The sequence below is a fragment of the Budorcas taxicolor genome, chromosome 24 (genome assembly GCF_023091745.1).
Source record: "Budorcas taxicolor isolate Tak-1 chromosome 24, Takin1.1, whole genome shotgun sequence".
NCBI lineage: Eukaryota > Metazoa > Chordata > Mammalia > Artiodactyla > Bovidae > Budorcas > Budorcas taxicolor.
Genome location: NC_068933.1, coordinates 20,349,257 through 20,370,528, shown reverse-complemented (window position 1 = coordinate 20,370,528; position 21,272 = coordinate 20,349,257). Strand labels below are relative to the sequence as shown.

The 21,272-nt window shown below is 39.8% G+C and overlaps 1 protein-coding gene across 1 annotated transcript in view; it reads right to left on the bottom strand.

Moving 5' to 3' along the window:
* MSR1 (macrophage scavenger receptor 1) overlaps nt 1-21,272 on the bottom strand; it is a 68,296-nt gene that overhangs the window by 11,301 nt on the left and 35,723 nt on the right. The window contains exon 8 of the mRNA XM_052661477.1: nt 1,357-1,545. Within this exon, the coding sequence (XP_052517437.1) occupies nt 1,357-1,545 (189 nt within the window). The remainder of the gene's footprint in view (nt 1-1,356; nt 1,546-21,272) is intronic.

Genomic DNA, 21,272 nt, shown 5'->3' with positions numbered 1-21,272 from the left:
CCACCCGCTCCAGTTTTCTTGCCTGGAGACTCCCATGGACAGAGGATTAACAATATGTTTCATGAATATATTTCATGAATTTAAGAAGTCTATCTTGTTTAGTCTTTTGATATAATAATTTGACATACTCCACTATTTTATTATTACACATAAGATCACCTGGTAATTGTTCAGTCGCCCAGTCGTGTCCTACTCTTTATGACTCATGGCCTGCAGCATACCAGGCATTCCTGTATTACATACCTGGTAATGCTGCTATGTTATGTCTATAATTCTGCATCCAATCTCTATTGCCAATACCTCTCTAGAAGAATAACTAATGCAAGATGAAGGTGGTCAGATCTTTCTCTCTTTTTTGGTTACCATCAACTTCAGAGATACTAGATACTCATCACATATGGACAGAAGAATAAATAAAGAGGAAATACTGACTTTAAAATTCTAGTTTATCTATATATGGCTACTTTCTTCTAATCTGTCCTTCAGAACTTATGTATGTTTAATTATACATAAAACCTAATATAAGATGCCAGGGTAGGGGGAAAAAATGAGGTAGTAAAAATACCATGGGTAAACTTTCAAACATTTTATCCCCTGCAAATTTTCTCCCAAGCTCTTTCAATACATTCATAAAACATGTTACCAAGTCATCAGATGAAAATGCACAAATTTACACGCAGCATAATAACTACGGGATTCAACCTCACATAGAGGGGAAAGTAACCTTTCCATTCCTATTTCCCATCACATTTCTTAGAGAGAGAAGTCATAACTGGCAGGCATAGAGAGCCCGTATAATTGCTCCTTTTTCTTTCAGAGTTCCTACTGCCCTTTCTGGAGAAGAAGTGGAAACCCACTCCAGTATTCTTACTTCAACAATTCCATGGACAGAGGAGCCTGGCGGGCTGCAGTCCATGGGCTCGCAGAGAGTCAGGCAGGACTGAAGCGACTTGCAGGGCGTGGTGGCTGGGAGGTAAACGCTGAAACCGGTACCCTGCCCCGCTCAGTTCCACAGAAGAGAGAATGGGGGAGCACGAGGCATTGCCCACAAGACCCAGAGAGGTCAGTGAGTGTCCCAGGAAGTCAGGCCTTGTCCATAACTGACTGCTTCCTGCTCTGCTTTGCCAATCATTTCCCGCATTTCCTCTGTTACATTTTCCACTAACCAATTCAGTCTAAAGGAAATGTAGACGTTAAAAGGTGTCTAAGAGCATTTGTCTTTTCCTTAAATCTCTTTTCATTCCTACTTTCTGGGAAAGGCCTATAAAAAAAATTCTACTTCTTTTCTATATGTTCCTGTCTCTACTTGATTATACGTATTGGAGAATGCTTACAATTCATTTAAAAAAAAGTTACCTTTTCCAAAATAAGCTCGCTTATGCACACTTTGAACACCTTTGTATCCCAAGCTCCTGCAGACGACCAGTCCTCCACGCAGTTCCCAGCGGTCATCACACACCGTACCCCACTGGCCTTCGTGGAAAATCTCCACTCTGCCTTCGTGAGGGCCGCTGCCACCCACCAGTCGGACTGTATTAGATGGTCCTGTAACAGAAATAAATAGGGTTTAATATTATAGATATGCACATACTGCTTTATAATGCTTTTTCTTAAAAGAAAAAAAGCACATTTTTCCAGGAAGTTCAATTATTGGAATAAGTATTAAACTTTCTAGCCCCACCTATTGGTAAAGACTTTAATTGTAAACAGTGTACATAGTGGTCAAATCTGAAGAAAGCTCTTCTTACTTGTGAATCTCTTCCAGTAACTTTAAAATTTAACAGCTACAAGTCTGTTAATGTTATAGAGATTTTATGATATTTTATAATATCATAAACATAAAAATAGACCAAATATCCCATTCTTCATCAAGATAAACAAAATAACTATAGTGACAACACTGATCTAGAAACAGCAAGGCTCTTCCTTGTTACAAGATCCCTGGATTTTATCCCAAAGTGTTTTTGTTTTGTAAAAGGATTAATGAGATAGGGATCAGATAACTTTGTTTATTTTGGGAAATTGGTAAAGAAGTAAACTTTGGGAAGAAACATATCATGTCTATAATAGTAAAAGTAATTTTGCTCTGCAATGTCTAAGTAATGAAAATTTCCATACATGATGTAAACTTTTATAAAATCTTCATCATGTGCAGCAATTAAAGTGTCTCTTTGCCTTCTTTAAAAGCAACATACACATTTCAAACCCAAGAACAGGTAAATAAAGTGGGTAATTAGTATTACAAAAAGTTTCACTTAGAGTTAGAAAATATCTTTAAATAACCTGTCCTATTCTAGTAAGTTTTTGCTTAAGAATATTTGGCTAAAAATGAGGAAACAGAAAAGACAGAAAGTAACTTTTAAAATTTATTTAGTGCTAAATAAAAATAACAATATTCTCTAATAATTAAAAAAGCCAATGAATTAAACACAATTCTACTTAAATATATCTTTTCAAATACAAGTTTGAAGAACATCATATTATAAAAAAGCACAATGTAACTGTTACAACAAAAGTATCTCTGTAATGTGAAAATGGAGTTTTAGGTTATGGGTTTTCAGAACTCAGTTACCTAAAGGAAGAGCACTTTTCTTTCTAATTTCAGTAAATTTTGTTGGAACAGTAATCCAACAATGTGTAGAGGAAAATAAGCCATTTCCTACAAGCCTGACTGAGCCACTCAGAAACAGGAAAAGCAAACAAATTAAATGTACTGTTACAATTACCATTATTTTCTTGATTCTTTCAAAATGTTATTCAGTGCTAAATAATGAATTTATGCGATAATACCCAGGTGCATAAGCCCTTTTTCACTTAATAAACATGAGTTATAAGCATTAAAAACATTTTTTAAAAAGGAAAATAGCTTGCTATTGCAGTATTCAAACTTTCAATTACTGAGTAACCCAATTGTTCACTGTAAATGCCTAAGAAAATATTAAATGATTCAGTAGCAGATTGTATAAAGTTTTAAACTACTAGAGTCATGTAATAGTAACTAGTGCCACTCCCAAGTGTTTAAATTTTACACAAGTAAGAAATACCTAAGCACAACATGTTTACCATGATTCTATGAAAAAACAGATGTCACATTCAAACACGTGATTTTATGAGCTTGCCTTACTGCCCAAATAAGTGTACAGAAGTGTTCTCATTGTGGGTTCTTTCCCCCTTTAGTTCAGTTCAGTTGCTCAGTCTTGTCCAACTCTTTGCTACCCCATGAACTGCAGCACGCCAGGCCTCCCTGTTAATCACCAACTCCCGGAGTCCACCCAAACCCATGTCCACTGAGTCGGTGATGCCATCCAACCATCTCATCCTCTGTTGTCCCCTTCTCCTCCTGCCCTCAATCTTTCCCAGCATCAGGGTCTTTTCCAATGAGTCAGCTCTTCACATCAGGTGACCAAAGTATTGCAGTTTCAGCTTCAACATCAGTCCTTCCAATGAACATCCAGGACTGACTTCCTTTAGGATGGACTGGTTGGATCTCCTTGCAGTCCAAGGGACTCATCAAGAGTCTTCTCCAACACCACAGTTCAAAAGCATCAATTCTTCTGTGCTCAGCTTTCTTTATAGTCCAGCTCTCACATCCATACATCACTTTCCCCCGTACATCTCTGAAAATGCCATTAAGGAACCTGGCTTGTTCTGGATCAGTGGTTCTCAAACTTTAGTTTGTGCTAGCTCAGGCTGCTACAACAAATATACCATGGACTGATGGGTTAAGCAATATTAATTTCTCACAGTTCTGGATGCTGGGAAGTCCAAAAAACAAGGTGCTGGCAGATTCAGGATGGGGTTTAGCCAACTTCTTGCAGCCAGCTGCCTCTTGTCTACTGTGTTCAGGTGGCCTTTCCTCAGTGAATGTTCATGCAAAAAAAGAAGTAGAGAATAGCTCTCTGGTCTCTTCTTGTAAGGCTCCTAATAGAGGAAAACAGTAGAATGGGAAAGACTAGAGATACCAGGAAAATTTCTTCAAGAGAATGAGAGATACCAAGGGAACATTTCATGCAAAGATGGGCTCAATAAAGGACTGAAATGGTATGGACCTAACAGAAGCAGAAGATATTAAGAAGAGGTGGCAAGAATACAGGGAAAACTACAGTAAAAAGATCTTAATGACCCAGATAACCACAATGGTGTAATCACTCACCTAGAGCCAGACATCCTGGTGTGCAAAATCAAGTGAGCCTTGGGAGGCATCACTACAAACAAAGCAAGTGGAGGTGATAGAATTCCAGTTGAGCTATGTCAAACCCTAAAAGATGATGCTGTGAAAGTGCTGCACTCAGTATGCTAGCAAATTTGGAAAACTCATCAGCAGCCACAGGACTGTAAAAGGTCAGTTTTCATTCCAGTCACAGTGAAGGGCAGTGCCAAAGAAGGTTCAAACTACCACCAACTGCACTCATCTCACACACTAGCAAAGTAATGCTCAAAATTCTCCAAGCCAGGCTTCAACTGTACATGAACCGAGAACTTCCAGATGTTCAAACTGGGTTTAGAAAAGGCAGAAGAACCAGAGATCAAATTGCCAACATGTGTTGGATCATTGAAAAAGCAAGAGAGTTCCAGAAAAACATCTACTTCTGCTTCACTATGCTAAAGTCTTTGACTGTGTGGATCACAACAAACTCCAGAAAATCTTCAAGAGATGGGAATGCCAGACTACCTAACCTGCCTCCCGAGAAACCTGTATGCAGCTCAAGAAGCAACAGTTAGAACCAGACATGGAAGAAGGGACTGGTTCCAAATGGGGAAAGGAGTATGTCAAGGCTGTATATTGTCACCCTGCTTATTTAACTTATATGCAGAGTGAGTGAAGTGAAGTCTCTCAGTCGTGTCCGACTCTTTGCGACCCCATGGACTGTAGCCTACCAGGCTCCTCCATCCATGAGATTTTCCAGGCAAGAATACTGGAGTGGGTTGCCATTTCTACACCATGCAAAATGCCAGGATGGATGAAGCACAAGCTGGAATCAAGATTGCCAGGAGAAATATCAATAGCCTCAGATATGCAGATGACATCACCTGTATGGCAGAAAGCAAAGAGGAACTAAAGAGCCTCTTGATGAAAGTGAAAGAGGAGAATTAAAGAGCTGGCTTAAAACTCAACATTCAGAAAACTAAGATCATGGCATCCGATCCCATCGCTTCATGGCAAAAAGATGGGGAAGCAATGGAAACAATGAGAGATTTTATTTTCTTGGGCTCCAAACTCACTGTAGTTGGTGACTGCAGCAATGAAATTAAAAGCAGCTTGCTCCTTGGAAGAAAAGCTATGACAAACCTAGATAGCATACTAAAAAGCAGGGACATTACTTTGCCAACAAAGGTCCATCTAGTCAAAGCTATGGTTTTTCCAGTAGTCATGTATGAATGTGAGAGTTGGACCATAAAGAAGGCTGAATGCCAAATAATTGATGCTTTTCAACTGTGGTTTCAAGAAGACTCTTGAGAGTCCCTTAGACTGCAAGGAGATCCAACCAGTCAATCCTAAAGGAGTTCAATCCTTAATATTCATTGGAAGGACTGATGCTGAAGCTGAAGCTCCAATACTTTGGCCATCTGATGTGAAGAACTGACTCATTAGAAAAGACCTTGATGCTGGTAAAGATTGAAGTTGGGAGGAGAAGGGGATGACAGAGGATGAGATGGTTGAATGGCATCACCAACTCAACGGACATAAGTTTGAGCAAGCTCTGGGAGTTGGTGATGGACAGGGAAGCCTGGCGTGCTACAGTCCATGGAATTGCAAAGAGTCAGACATGACTGAGCAACTGAACTGAACTGAATCCCATGACAGGGACCTCCTGACCTCACTTAAACCTAATTAGCTCCTTAAAAGTCTACCTCCAAATACCATCACATTAGGGTTTCAGTATATAAATATGAGGAGGGGGGTTCAAAGACTGTTGGTCTCACACCCAGAGTTTCTGATACAGTAAGTTTTGAGTAGAACCCAAGAATCTGTGCTTTGTACAAGTTCCCAGGGACTTCCCTGGTGGTCCAGTGGTTAAGACTTCCTTTTCCCATGCAGGGGGTATGGGTTTGATCTGTGGTTGGGGAGCTGAGATCTCACATACCTTGCGGTTCAGAAAAACAAATCAAACAAAACAAAACCACAATACAGAAGTAATATTGTAACAATGCAATAAAGTCTTTAACAAGTGGTCCACATTAAAAAAAAAAAACAAACACAAGTTCCCAAGTGATGCTGATGCTATTAGGTTCCATACTTTGAAAACCACTAACCTAAAGATCATGTTATACATTTTAAAGAGAAAACATGTTATATAAGAAACAACTATTGATGCTTGTATTCAATATTTTGACCTCATTTATTAGAAAAAGAATGGCTTGTAGATTTCTTCCAAATTCCCTGTGCTTGTAGGATTTTAATGGAGATTTAATTCCTTAGTGCCAAATATGTCTGGACAGGCCTATGCTTATCTCTCACTTAAATATTTTGAGTTATAAATCAATTGCTGGTAGCTGATCACACTTTGATGATCCCTGATCATCTCTGAATTAATAGAATGAAAAGAAGCAGATCAACAGATTCATTCAAGTGTCAGTATCACACATGCAACTACTCTGTTTTGGAAAAAAGTTCATTTTATCATTTTGAAGAGCCTCAATCACAGCATGTTTCTCTATAAGATGGTAGATCAGAATTTTCCATGAATGTGGATGTAAATAATGCTGCTGCTAAGTCGCTTCAGTCGTGTCCGACTCTGTGCAACCCCAGAGACGGCAGCCCACCAGGCTCCCCCGTCCCTGGGATTCTCCAGGCAAGAACACTGGAGTGGGTTGCCATTTCCTTTTCCAATGTGTGAAAGTGAAAAGTGAATAGCATCACACTAATATAGTCAGACAGATTTTTGTTTCCCCCTAATTGGGAAACTTTTGCCTTGTACTTAAGATTTCAGAAGAGTAATTTTTATGATTCTTTTTTCTGAGTCATTATCTTAATTCCCTTCTTAACTTTATTAAATGTAGATTTTTTTTCTAGAGTCAAATCACAGAAACACAGATAAACACTATGTGCCTACTTCGTGACCCTCTATATTAGTTATTACTTTGTAATTGGCTAAAAACAGAAACACAAATCAAAATGGGAAGAACTCCCCATGTCAAAGACCACAGGATTCTCTCAGAACTCAGTGATGCAAGAGTAGTCAGGCATCCGGACCAGCTAAATCAAGACTTGAACCTGCTCAGGACTCTCTCCAACTGTTATCCAAGAGTCTCTGTTATGTTGCTTCATTCTTTTCTTTAATTGCCAGCTGGATATCTTTGTTCTTCAGTGAACATGTCTGTTATCACTCTTAAATTTATATTTTACATTCTCTTTCTTACAGACAATTCTAAAATAGGAAGTCCTCTGATGGCCTAGTTTGGGTGAGATTCCATCTATGGACTCAACAGCTTGGGCCAAAGACATGGTCAGTTGTGTTCACATGGCATTCTTGGAATGGGGGAAGGAGAGAGGCATTTCCTGTGGAAGGTGAGTTTTGAGCAAAGACAGAAAGCCCAGTTCATAAGACACTTTAATAACCTTGATGTATTTATGATTAATAATTGTTCTATATGTTTAGCCTTGTGTTCTTTTTCATATCCCTGACTGTAGAATATAACTGAAATTAAAAATGCAAGAGTTAGATAATCTGGATGCTACCTCTTCCTCTGACTCTGTTCGTGTGAGCTATTAGACAGTTTAACCTCTAAGACCAAATTCTCCAACTATTAAGAAAGAGTACATGATATTTTCTCTTTTACTTAAACACATCTAAACACAACTTCTTTGTGCCAGGCATTTTCCTTGGTTTTCTATGAATTATTTGAATAAAGCATGTATCCTGCCCTCAAGACTCAAGTATTTCTGAGGTTATTATGATGCTTAGTTTTGTAACAGGAAGGAAAGGGGCAGGGCACAACTTTGGAAAGAATTACATAGCCCAGTAAAACTCATTCAGTTGTGTCTGACTCTTTGCAGCCCCATGGACTATACAGTCCATGGACTTCTCCAGCCCAGAATACTAGAGTGGGTAGCCTTTTCCATCTCCAGGGGATCTTCCCAACCCAGGGATTGAACTCAGGTCTCCCACCTTGCAGGAGGATTCTTTACCAGCTGGGCCACAAGGGGAGCCCAAGGATATTGGAGTTGGTAGCCTATCCCTTCTCCAGCAGATCTTCCTGACCCAGGAATCAAACTGGGGTTTCCTGCACTGCAGGAGGATTCTTTACCAACTTAGCTATCAGACATAGACCAAGGACATCAAATGGCTTCAAGATGGCAGACAAAGTCAACTTTGATTAGACCTTGATCATCAATCAGCAAGCTAAATGTCACACCCAGAGGCACCATGACAGTTCCAAGGCACTGTCAAAAGACTAAGGAGTGGGTGGTGGCTGATTTCTTGGAAATCTCCACCACTTCCAAAAAATAGTTGGAATAATTTTCCCACTCATTAGCATATGAAATTACCAAACCTATAAAACGAACCATGCCACATTTGTGCAGAAAATCCTACAGTCTTCCAAACAAGATTAGTGGAGACTTTTCAGTTCAGTTCAGTCACTCAGTCATGTCCGACTCTTTACAACCCCATGGACTGCAGCATGTCAGGCTTCCCTGTCTGTCACCAACTCCCGGAACTTACACAAACTCATGTCCATCGAGTCAGGGATGCCATCCAACCATCTCATCCTCTGTTGTCCCCTTCTCCTCCCACCTTCAATCTTTCCCAGCATCAGGGTCTTTTCCAATGAGTCAGCTCTTCGCATCAGGTGGCCAAAGTATTGCAGTTTCAGCTTCAGAATCAGTCCTTCCCAACAATATTCAGGACAGATTTCATTTAGAATGGACTGGTTGGCTCTCCTTGCAGTCCAAGGGATTCTTTAAGAGTCTTCTCCAATACCACAGTTCAAAAGCATCAATTCTTCAGCCCTCAGCTTTCTTTACAGTCCAACTCTCACATCCATACATGACTACTGGACAACCATAGCTTTGACTAGATGGATCTTTGCTGGCAAAGTAATGTCTCTGCTTTTTAATATGCTGTCTAGGTTGCTCATAGCTTTTCTTCCAAGGAGCAGTTCAGTTCAGTTCAGTTCAGTCAATCAGTCGTGTCTGACCCTTTGTGACCCTATGAACCACAGCATGCCAGGCCTCCCTGTCCATCACCATCTCCTGGAGTTTACCCAAACTCACATCCATTGAGTCGGTGATACCGTCCAACCATCTTATCCTCTGTTGTCCCCTTCTCCTCCCACCTTCAATCTTTCCCAGCATCAGGGTCTTTTCAAATGAGTCAGCTTTTTGCATCAGGTGGTCAAAGTATGGGAGTTTCAGCTTCAACATTAGTCCTTCCAATGAACACCCAGGACTGATCTCCTCCAGGATGACTGGTTGGATCTCCTTGCAGTCCAAGGGAATCTCAAGAGTCTTCTCCAACACCACAGTTCAAAAGCATCAGTTCTTTGGCGCTCAGTTTTCTTTATAGTTCAACTCTCACACCATAAATGACTATTGGAAAAACCACAGCCTTGATGAGATGGACCCTTGTGGACAAAGTAATGTCTCTGCTTTTTAATATGCTGTCTAGGTTGGTCATAACTTTCCTTCCAAGGAGTAAGCGTCTTTTAATTTCATGGCTGCTATCACCATCTGCAGTGATTTTGGAGCCCCCCAAAATTAAGTCAGCCACTATTTCCACAGTTTCCCTATCTACTTGCCATGAAGTGATGGGACCAGATGCCATGATCTTTGTTTTCTGAATGTTGAGCTTTAAGCTAACTTTTTCACTCTCCTCTTTCAGTTTTATCATGAGGCTCTTTAGTTCCTCTTCACATTCTGCCATAAATGTGGTGTCATCTGCATATCTGAGGTTATTGATATTTCTCCTGGCAATCTTGATTCCAGCTTGTGCTTCCTCCAGCCCAGCGTTTCTCATGATGTACTCTGCATATAAGTTATATAAGCAGGGTGACAATATACAGCCTTGATGTATTCCTTTTCCTATTTGGAAGCAGTCTGTTATTCCTTGTCCAATTCTAACTGTTTCTTCCTGACCTGCATACATGTTTCTCAAGAGGCAGGTCAGGTGGTCTGGTATTCCCATCTCTTTCAGAATATTCCACAGTTTGTTGTGGAACAGAGTCAAAGGCTTTGGCATAGTCAATAAAGCAGAAGTAGATGTTTTTCTGGAACTCTCTTGCCTTTTTGTTGATCCAACTGATGTTTGTAATTTGATCTCTGGTTCCTGTCTTTTCTAAATCCAGGTTGAATATTTGGAAGTTCACAGTTCATGTATTATTGAAGCCTGACTTGGAGAATTTGAAGCATTACTCTGCTAGTGTGTGAGATGAGTGCAATTGTGTGGTAGTTTGAACATTCTTTGGCATTGCCTTCTTTGAGATTGGAATGAAAACTGACCTTTTCCAGTCCTGTGGCCACTGCTGAGTTTTCCAAATGTGCTGACATATTGATTGCAGGACTTTCACAGCATCATCTTTTATGATTTGAAATAGCTCGACTGGAATTCCATCGCCTCCACTCACTTTGATCATAGTGATGATTCCTCAGGCCCACTTGACTTCACATTCCAGGACATCTGGCTCTAGGTGAGTGATCACACCATCGTGGTTATCTGAGTCATGAAGATCTTTTTTGTACAGTTCTTCTGTGTATTCTTGCCACCTCTTATTATCTTCTGCTTCTGTTAGGTCCATACTGTTTCTCTCTTTTATTGATCCCGTCTTTGCATTAAACATTCCCTTAGTATCTCTAATTTTCCTAAAGAGATCTCTAGTCTTTCCCATTCTATTGTTTTCCTCTATTTCTTTGCATTGAATGCTGAGCAAGCCTTTCTTATCTCTCCTTGCTATTCTTTGGAACTCTACATTCAGATGGATATATCTTTCCTTTTCTCCTTTGCCTTTCCCTTCTCTTCTTTTCTCAGCTATTTGTAAGGCCACCTCAGACAACCATTTTGCCTTTTTGCTTTTCTTTTTCTGGGGATGGTCTTGATCCGTGTCCCTACACAGTATCATGAACCTCTGTCCATAGTTCTTCAGGCGCTCTATCTATCGGATCTTATCCCTTGAATCTATTTGTCACTTCCAGTGAATAATCATAAGGGATTTGACTTAGGTCATACCTGAATGGTCTAGTCGTTTTCTCTACTTTCTTCAATTTAACTCTGAATCTGGCAATAAGGAGTTCATGATCAGAGCCACAGTCAGCTCCTGGTCTTGTTTTTGCTGACTTTAAGGAGCTTCTCCATCTTCGACTGCAAAGAATATAGTCAATCTGATTTCAGATTGACCATCAGGTGTTGTCCATGTGTAGAGGCTTCTCTTGTGTTGTTGGAAGAGTGTGTTTACTATGACCAGTGTGTTCTCTTGGAAAAACTCGATTAGCCTTTGCCCTGCTTTATTTTGTATTCCAAGGCCAAATTTGCCCATTACTCCAGGTATCTCTTTACTTCCTACTTTTGCAATCCAGTCCCCTATAATGAAAAGGACATCTTTTTGGGGTGTTAGTTCTAGAAAGTCTTGTAGGTGTTCATAGAACTTAGCTTCTTCAGCATTACTGTTCAGGGCATGGACTTGGATTCCTCTGATATTGAATGGCTTGCTTTGGAAATGAACAGAGATCATTCTGTCATGTTTGAGATTGCATCCAAGAACTGCATTTCAGACTTTTTTGTTGTCTATGAAGGCTACTCCATTTCTTCTAAGGGATTCTTGCCCACAGTAGTAGATATTATGGTCATCTGAGTTAAATTCACCCATTCCCATCCATTTTAGTTCACTGATTCCTAAAATGTCGATGTTCACTCTTGCCATCTCCTGTTTGCTCACTTCCAATTTACCTTGATTCATGGGCCTAACATTTCAGGTTCCTATGCAGTATCGTTCTTTACCACATGAGACTTACTTCCATCACCAGTCACACCTACTGCTGGGTGTTGTTTTTTCTTTGGCTCCATCTCTTCATTCTTTCTGGAGTTATTTTTCCACTGTTCTCCAGTACCATCCTGGGCACCTACCAACCTGAGGAGTTCATCTTTCAGTGTCTTATTTATTTTATTTTATTTATTTTTTTTGCCCTATCATACTGTTTATGGGGTTCTCAAGGCAAAAATACCAAACTGATTTACCATTCCCTTCTCCAGTGGACCACATTTTGTCAGAACTCTCCACTTTTAGGAGACTTTTAGCTCAGTTCAGCTCAGTTCAGTCGCTCAGTTGTGTTCAACTGTTTGCTACCCCTTGGACTATAGCACACCAGGCTTCCCTGTCCATCACCAGCTCCTGAAGCTTCCTCAGACTCAAGTCCATTGAGTTGGTGATGCCATCCAACCATCTCATACTCTGTCATCCCCTTCTCCTCCTGCCTTCAATATTTCCAAGCATCAGGGTCTTTTCCAATGAGTCAGTTCTTCACATCAGGTGGCCAAAGTATTGGAAACTTTTAGGAAGTATACAAATATGGATCCCTCCTCCCCTGAGGGACAGGTCCCTTTCGCTATGTATTTCATAGCCCAGTCTGCCCCAGACATCAGGCACAAAATTCAGAAAGCAACTTCTAGGCCTCAGACTCCAGTGAATCATTTGCTCCAATTGGCTTATTCAGTTTTTAAAAATAGGGATATGGCCAAAAAGGCTGAACACACCCAGGAAAATATGCAAAAGACCCAAATGATTGCAATGGTTTTTTCTGCTCAGAGACCACCAACTAATCTTCCCACTCATTAGCATATGAAATTGCCCAGCCTATAAAAACTAAACACGCCACATTTCATATAGGAACCTGCCCTCTGTGATGGCCCACATTCTCTCTGTAGTGTGGATCTCTGAATCTGAGTAAATCCACTTCTTACCTATCACTTTGTCACTCACTACTTTCTGCAATGATATATCGAGAACCTGAGCTTCATTAGGTCCTGAAACCAGGTACCATGGGTTTTGGCAGGGTTCAAATCCCAGCACATGGGTTCAAGTTCCAATCTGAGGTACAAAGTTGGAGTTTATTCTTCAAAATGAAATATAAATCTAAAGTTTTTACTTTTACAAGTTTTGAAAATTTTGAGATTTACATTTTAAGGTGAGAGTACTTGAATATATTATCATACTATTAAACACCTTACTTATTAATTTTTTAACTACTTTCTTATTTAATACTTAACCTTCTCAAAGAGGAGCTTTCAGCCCAATAGGTTGAACTTTTGCAGACAGACAAAACTTACCCTATAGTTTCAACAGGAATATATTTGACTTTTGTTATTCCCAAGCATGATGGATCTTAAAGAGGCTCATGGAGACTGGTAATGAGTAAAACATGGCCCTTAAGCCAATCCTAGCTTTCTGTTTATTTTGTAAATAAAGCTTTAGTTTATTTACTAAATAAAACTCAAAATTCTCCAAGCAAGACTTCAACAATATGTGAACCAAGAACTTCCAGGTGTTCAAGCTGGATTTAGAAAAGGCAGAGGGACCAGAGATCAAATTGCCAACATCCACTGGATCATAGAAAAAAAGAGAGAGTTAGAGAAACACCTACTTCTGTTTTATTGACTACGCCAAAGCCTTTGACTGTGTGGATCACAACAAACTGTGGAAAATTCCAGAGACTGGAATATCAGACCACCTTACCTGCCTTCTGAGAAATTGATATGCAGGTCAAGAGCCAACAGTTAGAACCAGACATGGAAAAACAGACTGGTTCCAAATTGGGAAAGGAGTATGTCAAGGTTGTATATTGTCACCCTGCTTATTTAACTTATATGTAGAGTACATCATGTGAAATGCTGGGCTGGATGAAGCACAAGGTGGAATCAAGATGGCCAGGAGAAACATCAATAACCTCAGATATGCAGATGACACCACCCATATGGCAGAAAGCAAAGAACTAAAGAGCCTCTTGATGAAAGTGAAAGAGGAGAGTTAACAAGTTGGCTTACAACTCAACATTCAGAAAAATAAGATCATGGCATCCAGTCCCATCACTTCATGGCAAATAGATGGGGAAACAATGGAAACAGTGACAGACTTTATTTTCTTGGGCTCCAAAATCACCGTGGATGGTGACTGCAGCCCTATAATTAAAAGACACTTGCACCTTGGAAGCAAAGGTATGACCAACCTAGACAGCATATTAAAAAGCAGAGACATTACTTTACCAACAAAGGTCCATCTAGTCAAGGCTATGGTTTTTCCAGTGGTCATGTATGGATGTGAGAGTTGGACTGTGAAGAAAGCTGAGTGCCAAAGAATTGATGCTTTTGAACTGTGGTGTTGGAGAAGACTCTTGAGAGCACTTTGGACTCCAAGGAGATCCAAGCAGTCAGAAATCTGTCCTGAAAATTCAATGGAAAGACTGATTCTAAAGCTGAAACTGCAATACTTTGGCCACCTGAGGAGAAGAGCTGACTCATTGGAAAAGACCCTGATGCTAGGAAAGATTGAATGTAGGAGGAGAAGGAGATGACAGAGTATGTGTTGGTTGGATGGCATCACTGACTCAATGGACAGTACTTTGAGCAAGTTCAGTGAGTTGGTGACGGACAGGGAAGCCTGGCATGCTGCAGTCCATGGGGCTGAACGTGACTGTGTGACCTCACTGAACTCAACTGAAAGCTTTAGTGGAACGCATCCATGCCTGTTTGTTTACGTATGATGTAGGTTTGCTTTCAGACTACACAGCAGAGTTAAATAGTCTGACAGAGACCTTCTGGCGTGCAAACCAAAAATATTTACTAGCTGGTTCTTTCCTGAAAAAGCTTGGCAAGCCGATATAATTGAAAACACAAGACTAGTATGATAGCTGATTTCAGTAGGGAAGAACCTGCCACGTGACCCCTGGAACCAATAAGGCGATAATTAATCTCTACTTATTTTCCAATTTAACGCTTTGAAAACCTCTTTGCCCCTCCTTTCTTGCTCCCTTTACTTCAGTTACATAATTACTCACATTTCCAAATAAGCCTTCCCTCCTTTATTCCTGGGGCTTGGTGCCTCGATCCCCCACACCCTCTCCTCCTCCCAGCCCCCACCAACACCTCCCGTTTCTTCACCCCAGCACCCAGTTTTGATAGGTACTCTTCTCAAGCTCACACAGCACTGAAATGTTAGTTGCTCATCTTGTCTGACTCTTTCCGACCCATGGACTGTAGCTCACCAGGCTCCTCTGTCCATGGATTCTCCAGGCAAGAACACTGGAGTGGGTTGCCATTTCCCTCTCCATGGGGTCTTCCCCACCCATGGATTGAACCTAGGTCTCTCACATTGCAGGCAGAGTCTTTACTGTTTGAGCTACCTGGAAGCACAGCACTACTGACCTACAAAGCACCGGAAACTGGTCTATTTTTGCCCCCGTACTGACATGCTTCCAGTTATCTTTTCAATACCTGACCAAATATCACTCGATGAGGCGCGATGGAATAAATGAATGAATTAATTTTGAGCTCTTCTTGATATGTGATCTCTATTACCTGAGTGGATTAAATCGGCAAATGTTTAAAATACCAAACACTGAAAGGAATAGAATTTAGTATGTCATCTGTCTCTAGAGAGAATGTTGTTTCTATGTGCAGAAGCAGTAAATTGCGCAGGGAAGGTTGATTTTAGAAAAGAGTCCTATTACAGGGGAAAAAAAAAAACAAAACCCCACATGGTCATCCACTAAGAGCCCTCTAATGTGGAATGGTCTGGTGGGAGGGTTTGATCAGAAGCCTCACAAATTCCAAAGCCCGATTTTGTAGGTTTAGCAGATTTATCTCTTAGTGGCAGACTAATGTTAAACAGAATCTTGGGACTAAATGGCAATTCAATTTACAACCAGAAATGTAATTGCCTCAAAAAACGGGAATATTTTTAACTACTTGACAAGGCCATTTTGTCTCTGTGGGCAATCTGTGCAAGAAGTCAAATCACAATCAGTGAATCATTCGTTTAATTAATTTATTAATTTACAATGAGGCATAGCAGTGAGATTTTGCCTCTGGGATTGGCCCGTGCTCTTTTGCTTAACACATTTTTCTTTCTATATGTTAATATATTTCATCAGGTTAGGGGATTTTACATATTTCTGCTCTGATCCACTGTGGTTTAATTTTCTAAAGGCAGTCTTACTATACTTACTTCCTAAGGTTGGAAAGAGAGTAGAGTACTGATATTTTTTATATATTTTTAAAATTCTGTAAGAAAGATAAAAACAATATGTGAAATACTTATTATACAAATAGCTCATTCATATGTCTATAATCATAAAGTATCAAACAAAAAATAAGGAGCAGATAATTTACAGAAGAAAGTTTTTTAATCTGAGAAAATGACTTCAAATTAGTGCAAGTTAACAAGTTCAGTGGCCATTGTTGGTTTTTTTTGTTTTGTTTTTTGAAGGCTTATTTTTAAAGGAAGAAGTACAACAACTACATTAAATATCTAGAATAAAAGAATAGCTAAATTAATTATAGTATATATATTAGATGGATAGTTTTAGAGGCATTAAACATAACTGTCAAAGGAATAATGTAGAAAATGAAAAAAATGATAATATAAAACTAAGTAACTATATTAACATTTTATTTTACTATGCCAAAAAGTTGATATTTAAAAAGACTAGAAGGAAGTATTCAGGAATATTGATAGTAATTTGTATAGGGGACAGGAATTGAATATAAAATATTTTTATTTTCTGAAATTATAATTTTTTAAAATTAGGATTAATTAAAATAAGTGGTAGCCAGATACTCACTAATGTCCTTACTGTTTTAAAGGGTCTATTACTCAAATAAAGCCAAGATTTGTCAAACTGAGGAAAAGAACAAGCTTAGAATGAGAGATCTTATATAATGTTATTTATATAAGACAGAAAATAATACCATCTACCATTTATGCAAACGTACATATGTAGTTAATGTACAGCAGCATGAATGGAAACAAACATGTAAACTCCATGATGGAAGTTTAACCTAGAAAACGAGACAGGCAAGCATAAATGGGACTTCAACTGTGCAAGTTAGCATATTTCTTAAAAAAAAGTAAATATGTGCAGTCAGTATGGTAGAAAGACAACACCTCTAAAACGCAGGTGGCGTATACATGATTATGTATCAGCTATTTTGTTGTAAATGTTCTTTCTTCTTGTCTTTATATTTAAAATCTATTTTATTTAAAGAAACCTATTTTAAGTTTCATGTTCACAGGGCTACTGATGGAGCCATCCATGAGCCCAAAATAAATTATAGAAGTGCTTCATATGTCAGTCTTTTCTTGAAAGTTAGGGAAAAGTATTATGAATCTGCATAGCATAGAACAGGAAGGCAGCAGGGCACAACCTTTAAAAGAATGACAGAGATGTTGAGGACATGGCATAAACTGGTTAGGGCCAACTAGGTCCAAAATGGCAGACAAGTGAACTTCCACTAGACCTTCGGCCTCATTATACACTTATTATAATACATCAGAAAGCTAAACTCACCTACAGACACCAGGACAGTTCTAAGCCCAGCCATAAAAAGCCAAAAGTGGGCAGGGGCCCAATTCCTGGAAATCCCCACTCCATCCCCAAAATAGTTGGAATAATCCTCCCACTCATTTGCCTGTAAAAACTAACCACCCCGTATCTTAGGGCCTCTTACCTTCTGAGATGGTCAGGACTCTATCTATGGAGTGTGTCTCTTCCTGAATTAGCCATCTTTTACTTTACTATGACTCTTGAATTCTTTCCTGAGGGAAGCCAAGAACCCACACTAGGCACCATCCCAGGGACTTGCCTGAGACCCGAGATGTGACCATCCTTTTACACCCCACTTTCTTTCCTGCAACAAGCTCCAGCTTTCAAAATTTTAATTTGAAAAGAAAAGTCAAGAAGAATGTGAACTCTGAGACATCTCTGCATGTATCCAGCACTGCTACTTGAGTGGAAGAAAAGAACGGAGGTTAAAATGACTTGAGGAGTGTAGTTTTTCATTTCAATTATTATCATATTGCTTGCCTTATTGTCATGCTTTCTTTACTTTAAATCATTTAGAGTAATTATGATTTAGGGTTAAATTTACTACCCAATGGTAATTATTGTATTTGAGTTCCAAATGTAGCAAAAAAATTTTTGTGAAAGTCTAGCTGCAAGTTGACCCAGAAGTCCTTGTAATGAAACAAAATTCTTCTGGAAAGATAATTAGTCTAGTGCAGTATTTAACTATGAAAGGCACAATCTGGTGTGAAATAAAATTCATACTTTATGGCAAGATCAAAAAATTTAAACATAAAATTTTTTCTGCCCTTTGGCCTCTTCTGCCCCTAATGTTCATTGTATATCTTGCATTATGCATCAACCAGATCTCACCCATCAGCAGAAATACCTGCTCAACAATAAAGAGCAACAGAGTCCTAGCATCAAGACAACTCCTTAAGGATAACGTTCCCTCTAGAGCTTGTAAGAGGTCACATGACCTAGTATGATGACCTGAAGATCTGGATTATGTAAACTATCAATAGTAACATCATTTGTTGTACATCCCTCTGTCTCAAAAACTTACTCAGCTGGGCCTTGACTTCTAATGGAGCTCTCTGAGATGCTCTTCCCAAGCTATCATCCTCAAATTTGGCTCAAATGAAAATTTCCATTTCTTCCTTCAATTGATGGATTAATTTTTCTTTTGCAATGGATATCAGATGTCTGCAGAAATATGTTGAGTTTCTTGGAAAAATAATTTAACAGGTTTTGAATCTTGATCTGGAAGTTGAAGGAAACAAGTATTCTGGAAATCCCAAAACAAAGTAAAGAGGAGAAACAGGAGGGAGAAGATCCCAGCTAAGCAGGGGTGTGTAAAATTTTTTGGCTGGAGGGGAGAGTCTGAGGATAGCATCTAATCTAGTTGGTTTTCAACAGAGTCAAGTTCAAGGTTCAGCTTGAAGTTGTAGACTTTTCTGCTCACATTTCCTGTTAGGCATGATTCTTCAGTAAAATTTTCTTACATACCCAGGTAGAACTAGGGAACATTCTCAAATGAAGGGAGACATGTGGTGGTCATTGTTGGAATGAGAGATGTGGGGGGGAAGCAACAACAAAGATGTGTGGGTGTGTGAGTTTCCTCAGGCTACTATAGTAAATGATCAATCTAGACAGCATATTAAAAAGCAGAGACATTGCCAACAAAGGTCTGTCTAGTCAAGGCTATGGTTTTTCCAGTGGTCATGTATGGATGTGAGAGTTGGACTGTGAAGAAAGCTGAGCACTGAAGAATTGACGCTTTTGAACTGTGGTGTTGGAGAAGACTCTTGAGAGTCCCTTGGACTGCAAGAAGATCCAACCAGTCCATCCTAAAGGAAATCAGTCCTGGGTGTTCATTGGAAGGACTGATGTTGAAGCTGAAACTCCCATACTTTAGCCACCTGATGCAAAGTGCTGACTCATCGGAAAAGACTCTGATGCTGGGAAAGATTGAGGGCAGGAGGAGAAGGGGACAACAGAGAATGAGATGGTTGGTTGGATGGCATCACTGACTCGATGGACATGGGTTTGGGTAAACTCCGGGAGTTAGTGATAGACAGGAAGGCCTGGTGTGTTGCAGTTCATGGGGTCTCCAAGAGTTGGACATGACTGAGGGACTGAACTGAACTATAGTAAATGGTCACAAACTGTGCAGCTTAAAACAACAGAACTTTATTCTTGCAGTACTGGAGAGCAGAAGTCTGAAATCAAGATGGTGGCAGAGCCTTGTTTTCTTTGAAGCTTCTGGGGAGAAATCCTTCTTTGTCTTAAGTTTCTCATGGCTCCAGCAAGTCTTAGCATTCTTTGGCTTGTAACCAGATCACTCTAATCCTTGTCTCTGTCTCCACGTGGTCTTCACTGTGTCTATATGGCATTCTCTTTTTATCAAGATGTCCATTACTGGCTTCAGGGCCCACCAGAATCCAGTATGACCTCATCTTAGCTTAACTACACCTGCAAAGACCCTATGTCCTAATAAAGGCACATTCTGAGGTTTCAGGTGGAAAGGAATTGCTAGAAAGCCTATTAAACCCACTATCACAGTTGTCACGGGGATTTGAAAGAGGAGATGAAGGGAATATAATTTTTTCATATTTTCATCAAACTGCTTTAGACAGGAGGCACTGGAATTGCCTTAGAATATGAGGGTGGTGCTCAAACAATTTATTACAATTTTATTTCAGGATTAAAGGAGTGACCACCCCCACCTCTCAACCCTGCCCCGGATTTCAGGACTGTGGAATAGCTGGGTAGTAGACATTTGGTTGCACTGGAAATTAGTGACTTAGCAAAATTAACAATGATGACAGTGAACACCCATAGTTCAATAACCAAGAGATTAGATTGAGAATGTGTGGCATCAAAATAAATGGCAGTAAACTCAGATGATACGGAGTAAATCTGTTACAACTTAAAAGCTCTTACTTTGCAGTGGATTAAGCAGGATGTGAGTGAGAACACAGCAGAAGCAGGGGTTGAGGGTAATCGGAGCGTCCAGGAAGGGTCCTGCATGGTAAGCCACAGTGGGAGATATTTCTGGGACACTTCATGTGCAAGTAAGTACCTCTGCTGGCTATTCTAAGGAATCTGACCTTGAGATTCACATTGTTGGAAGCACAGTAGCCAGAGAACCAGGTTAAGGGGGCAAATGATCCGTTGTGACCTGGGAATTCCATGGTGGTCCAGTGGTTAGGACTCTGTGTGCTCACAAAAGAAACAATCTTGTATTAGTGTAAGATGATGTTCACTGCAGAACAGGAAGCCAGGACCCGGTTCTCTGAAGAAGGACGGAAAGTCATTTGGGCCTCCAAGCTTGTGGAGACATGGGAAGTGGCGTGTTGGGCCTCTCTGCTCCATCTGAACTCTAGCACATACTTGAGTGAATTATAAACTTTGCTGATGCAAAAGACCTGGCTGGAACTGTATTGATTTTTTTTTTTTTCCTTCTCATTATCTTGCTGAGAGTCAAGCTGTGAGACAGCTGGGATAGGTCCTAAACAGGACCAGTACTAAGCCCTAGACTCATTACTGATTTAAATCTCTATTTCAATTTACAAGACATATTAGTTATACACACTATTAAGGAATACATCTATTGCTTCTTAATGGAACACTATGTGTTTTTAGCAACCATTTGTGGAATCATATAAAGCTGAAAACATCACATAACTGTTGAGAATGATCAGTGCTTATGTAAGTTACATGGAGCCATCACTGCTTGGGGACACTGCTCTGCTGAAGCCCAGTTGGGCCACTGAGGAAA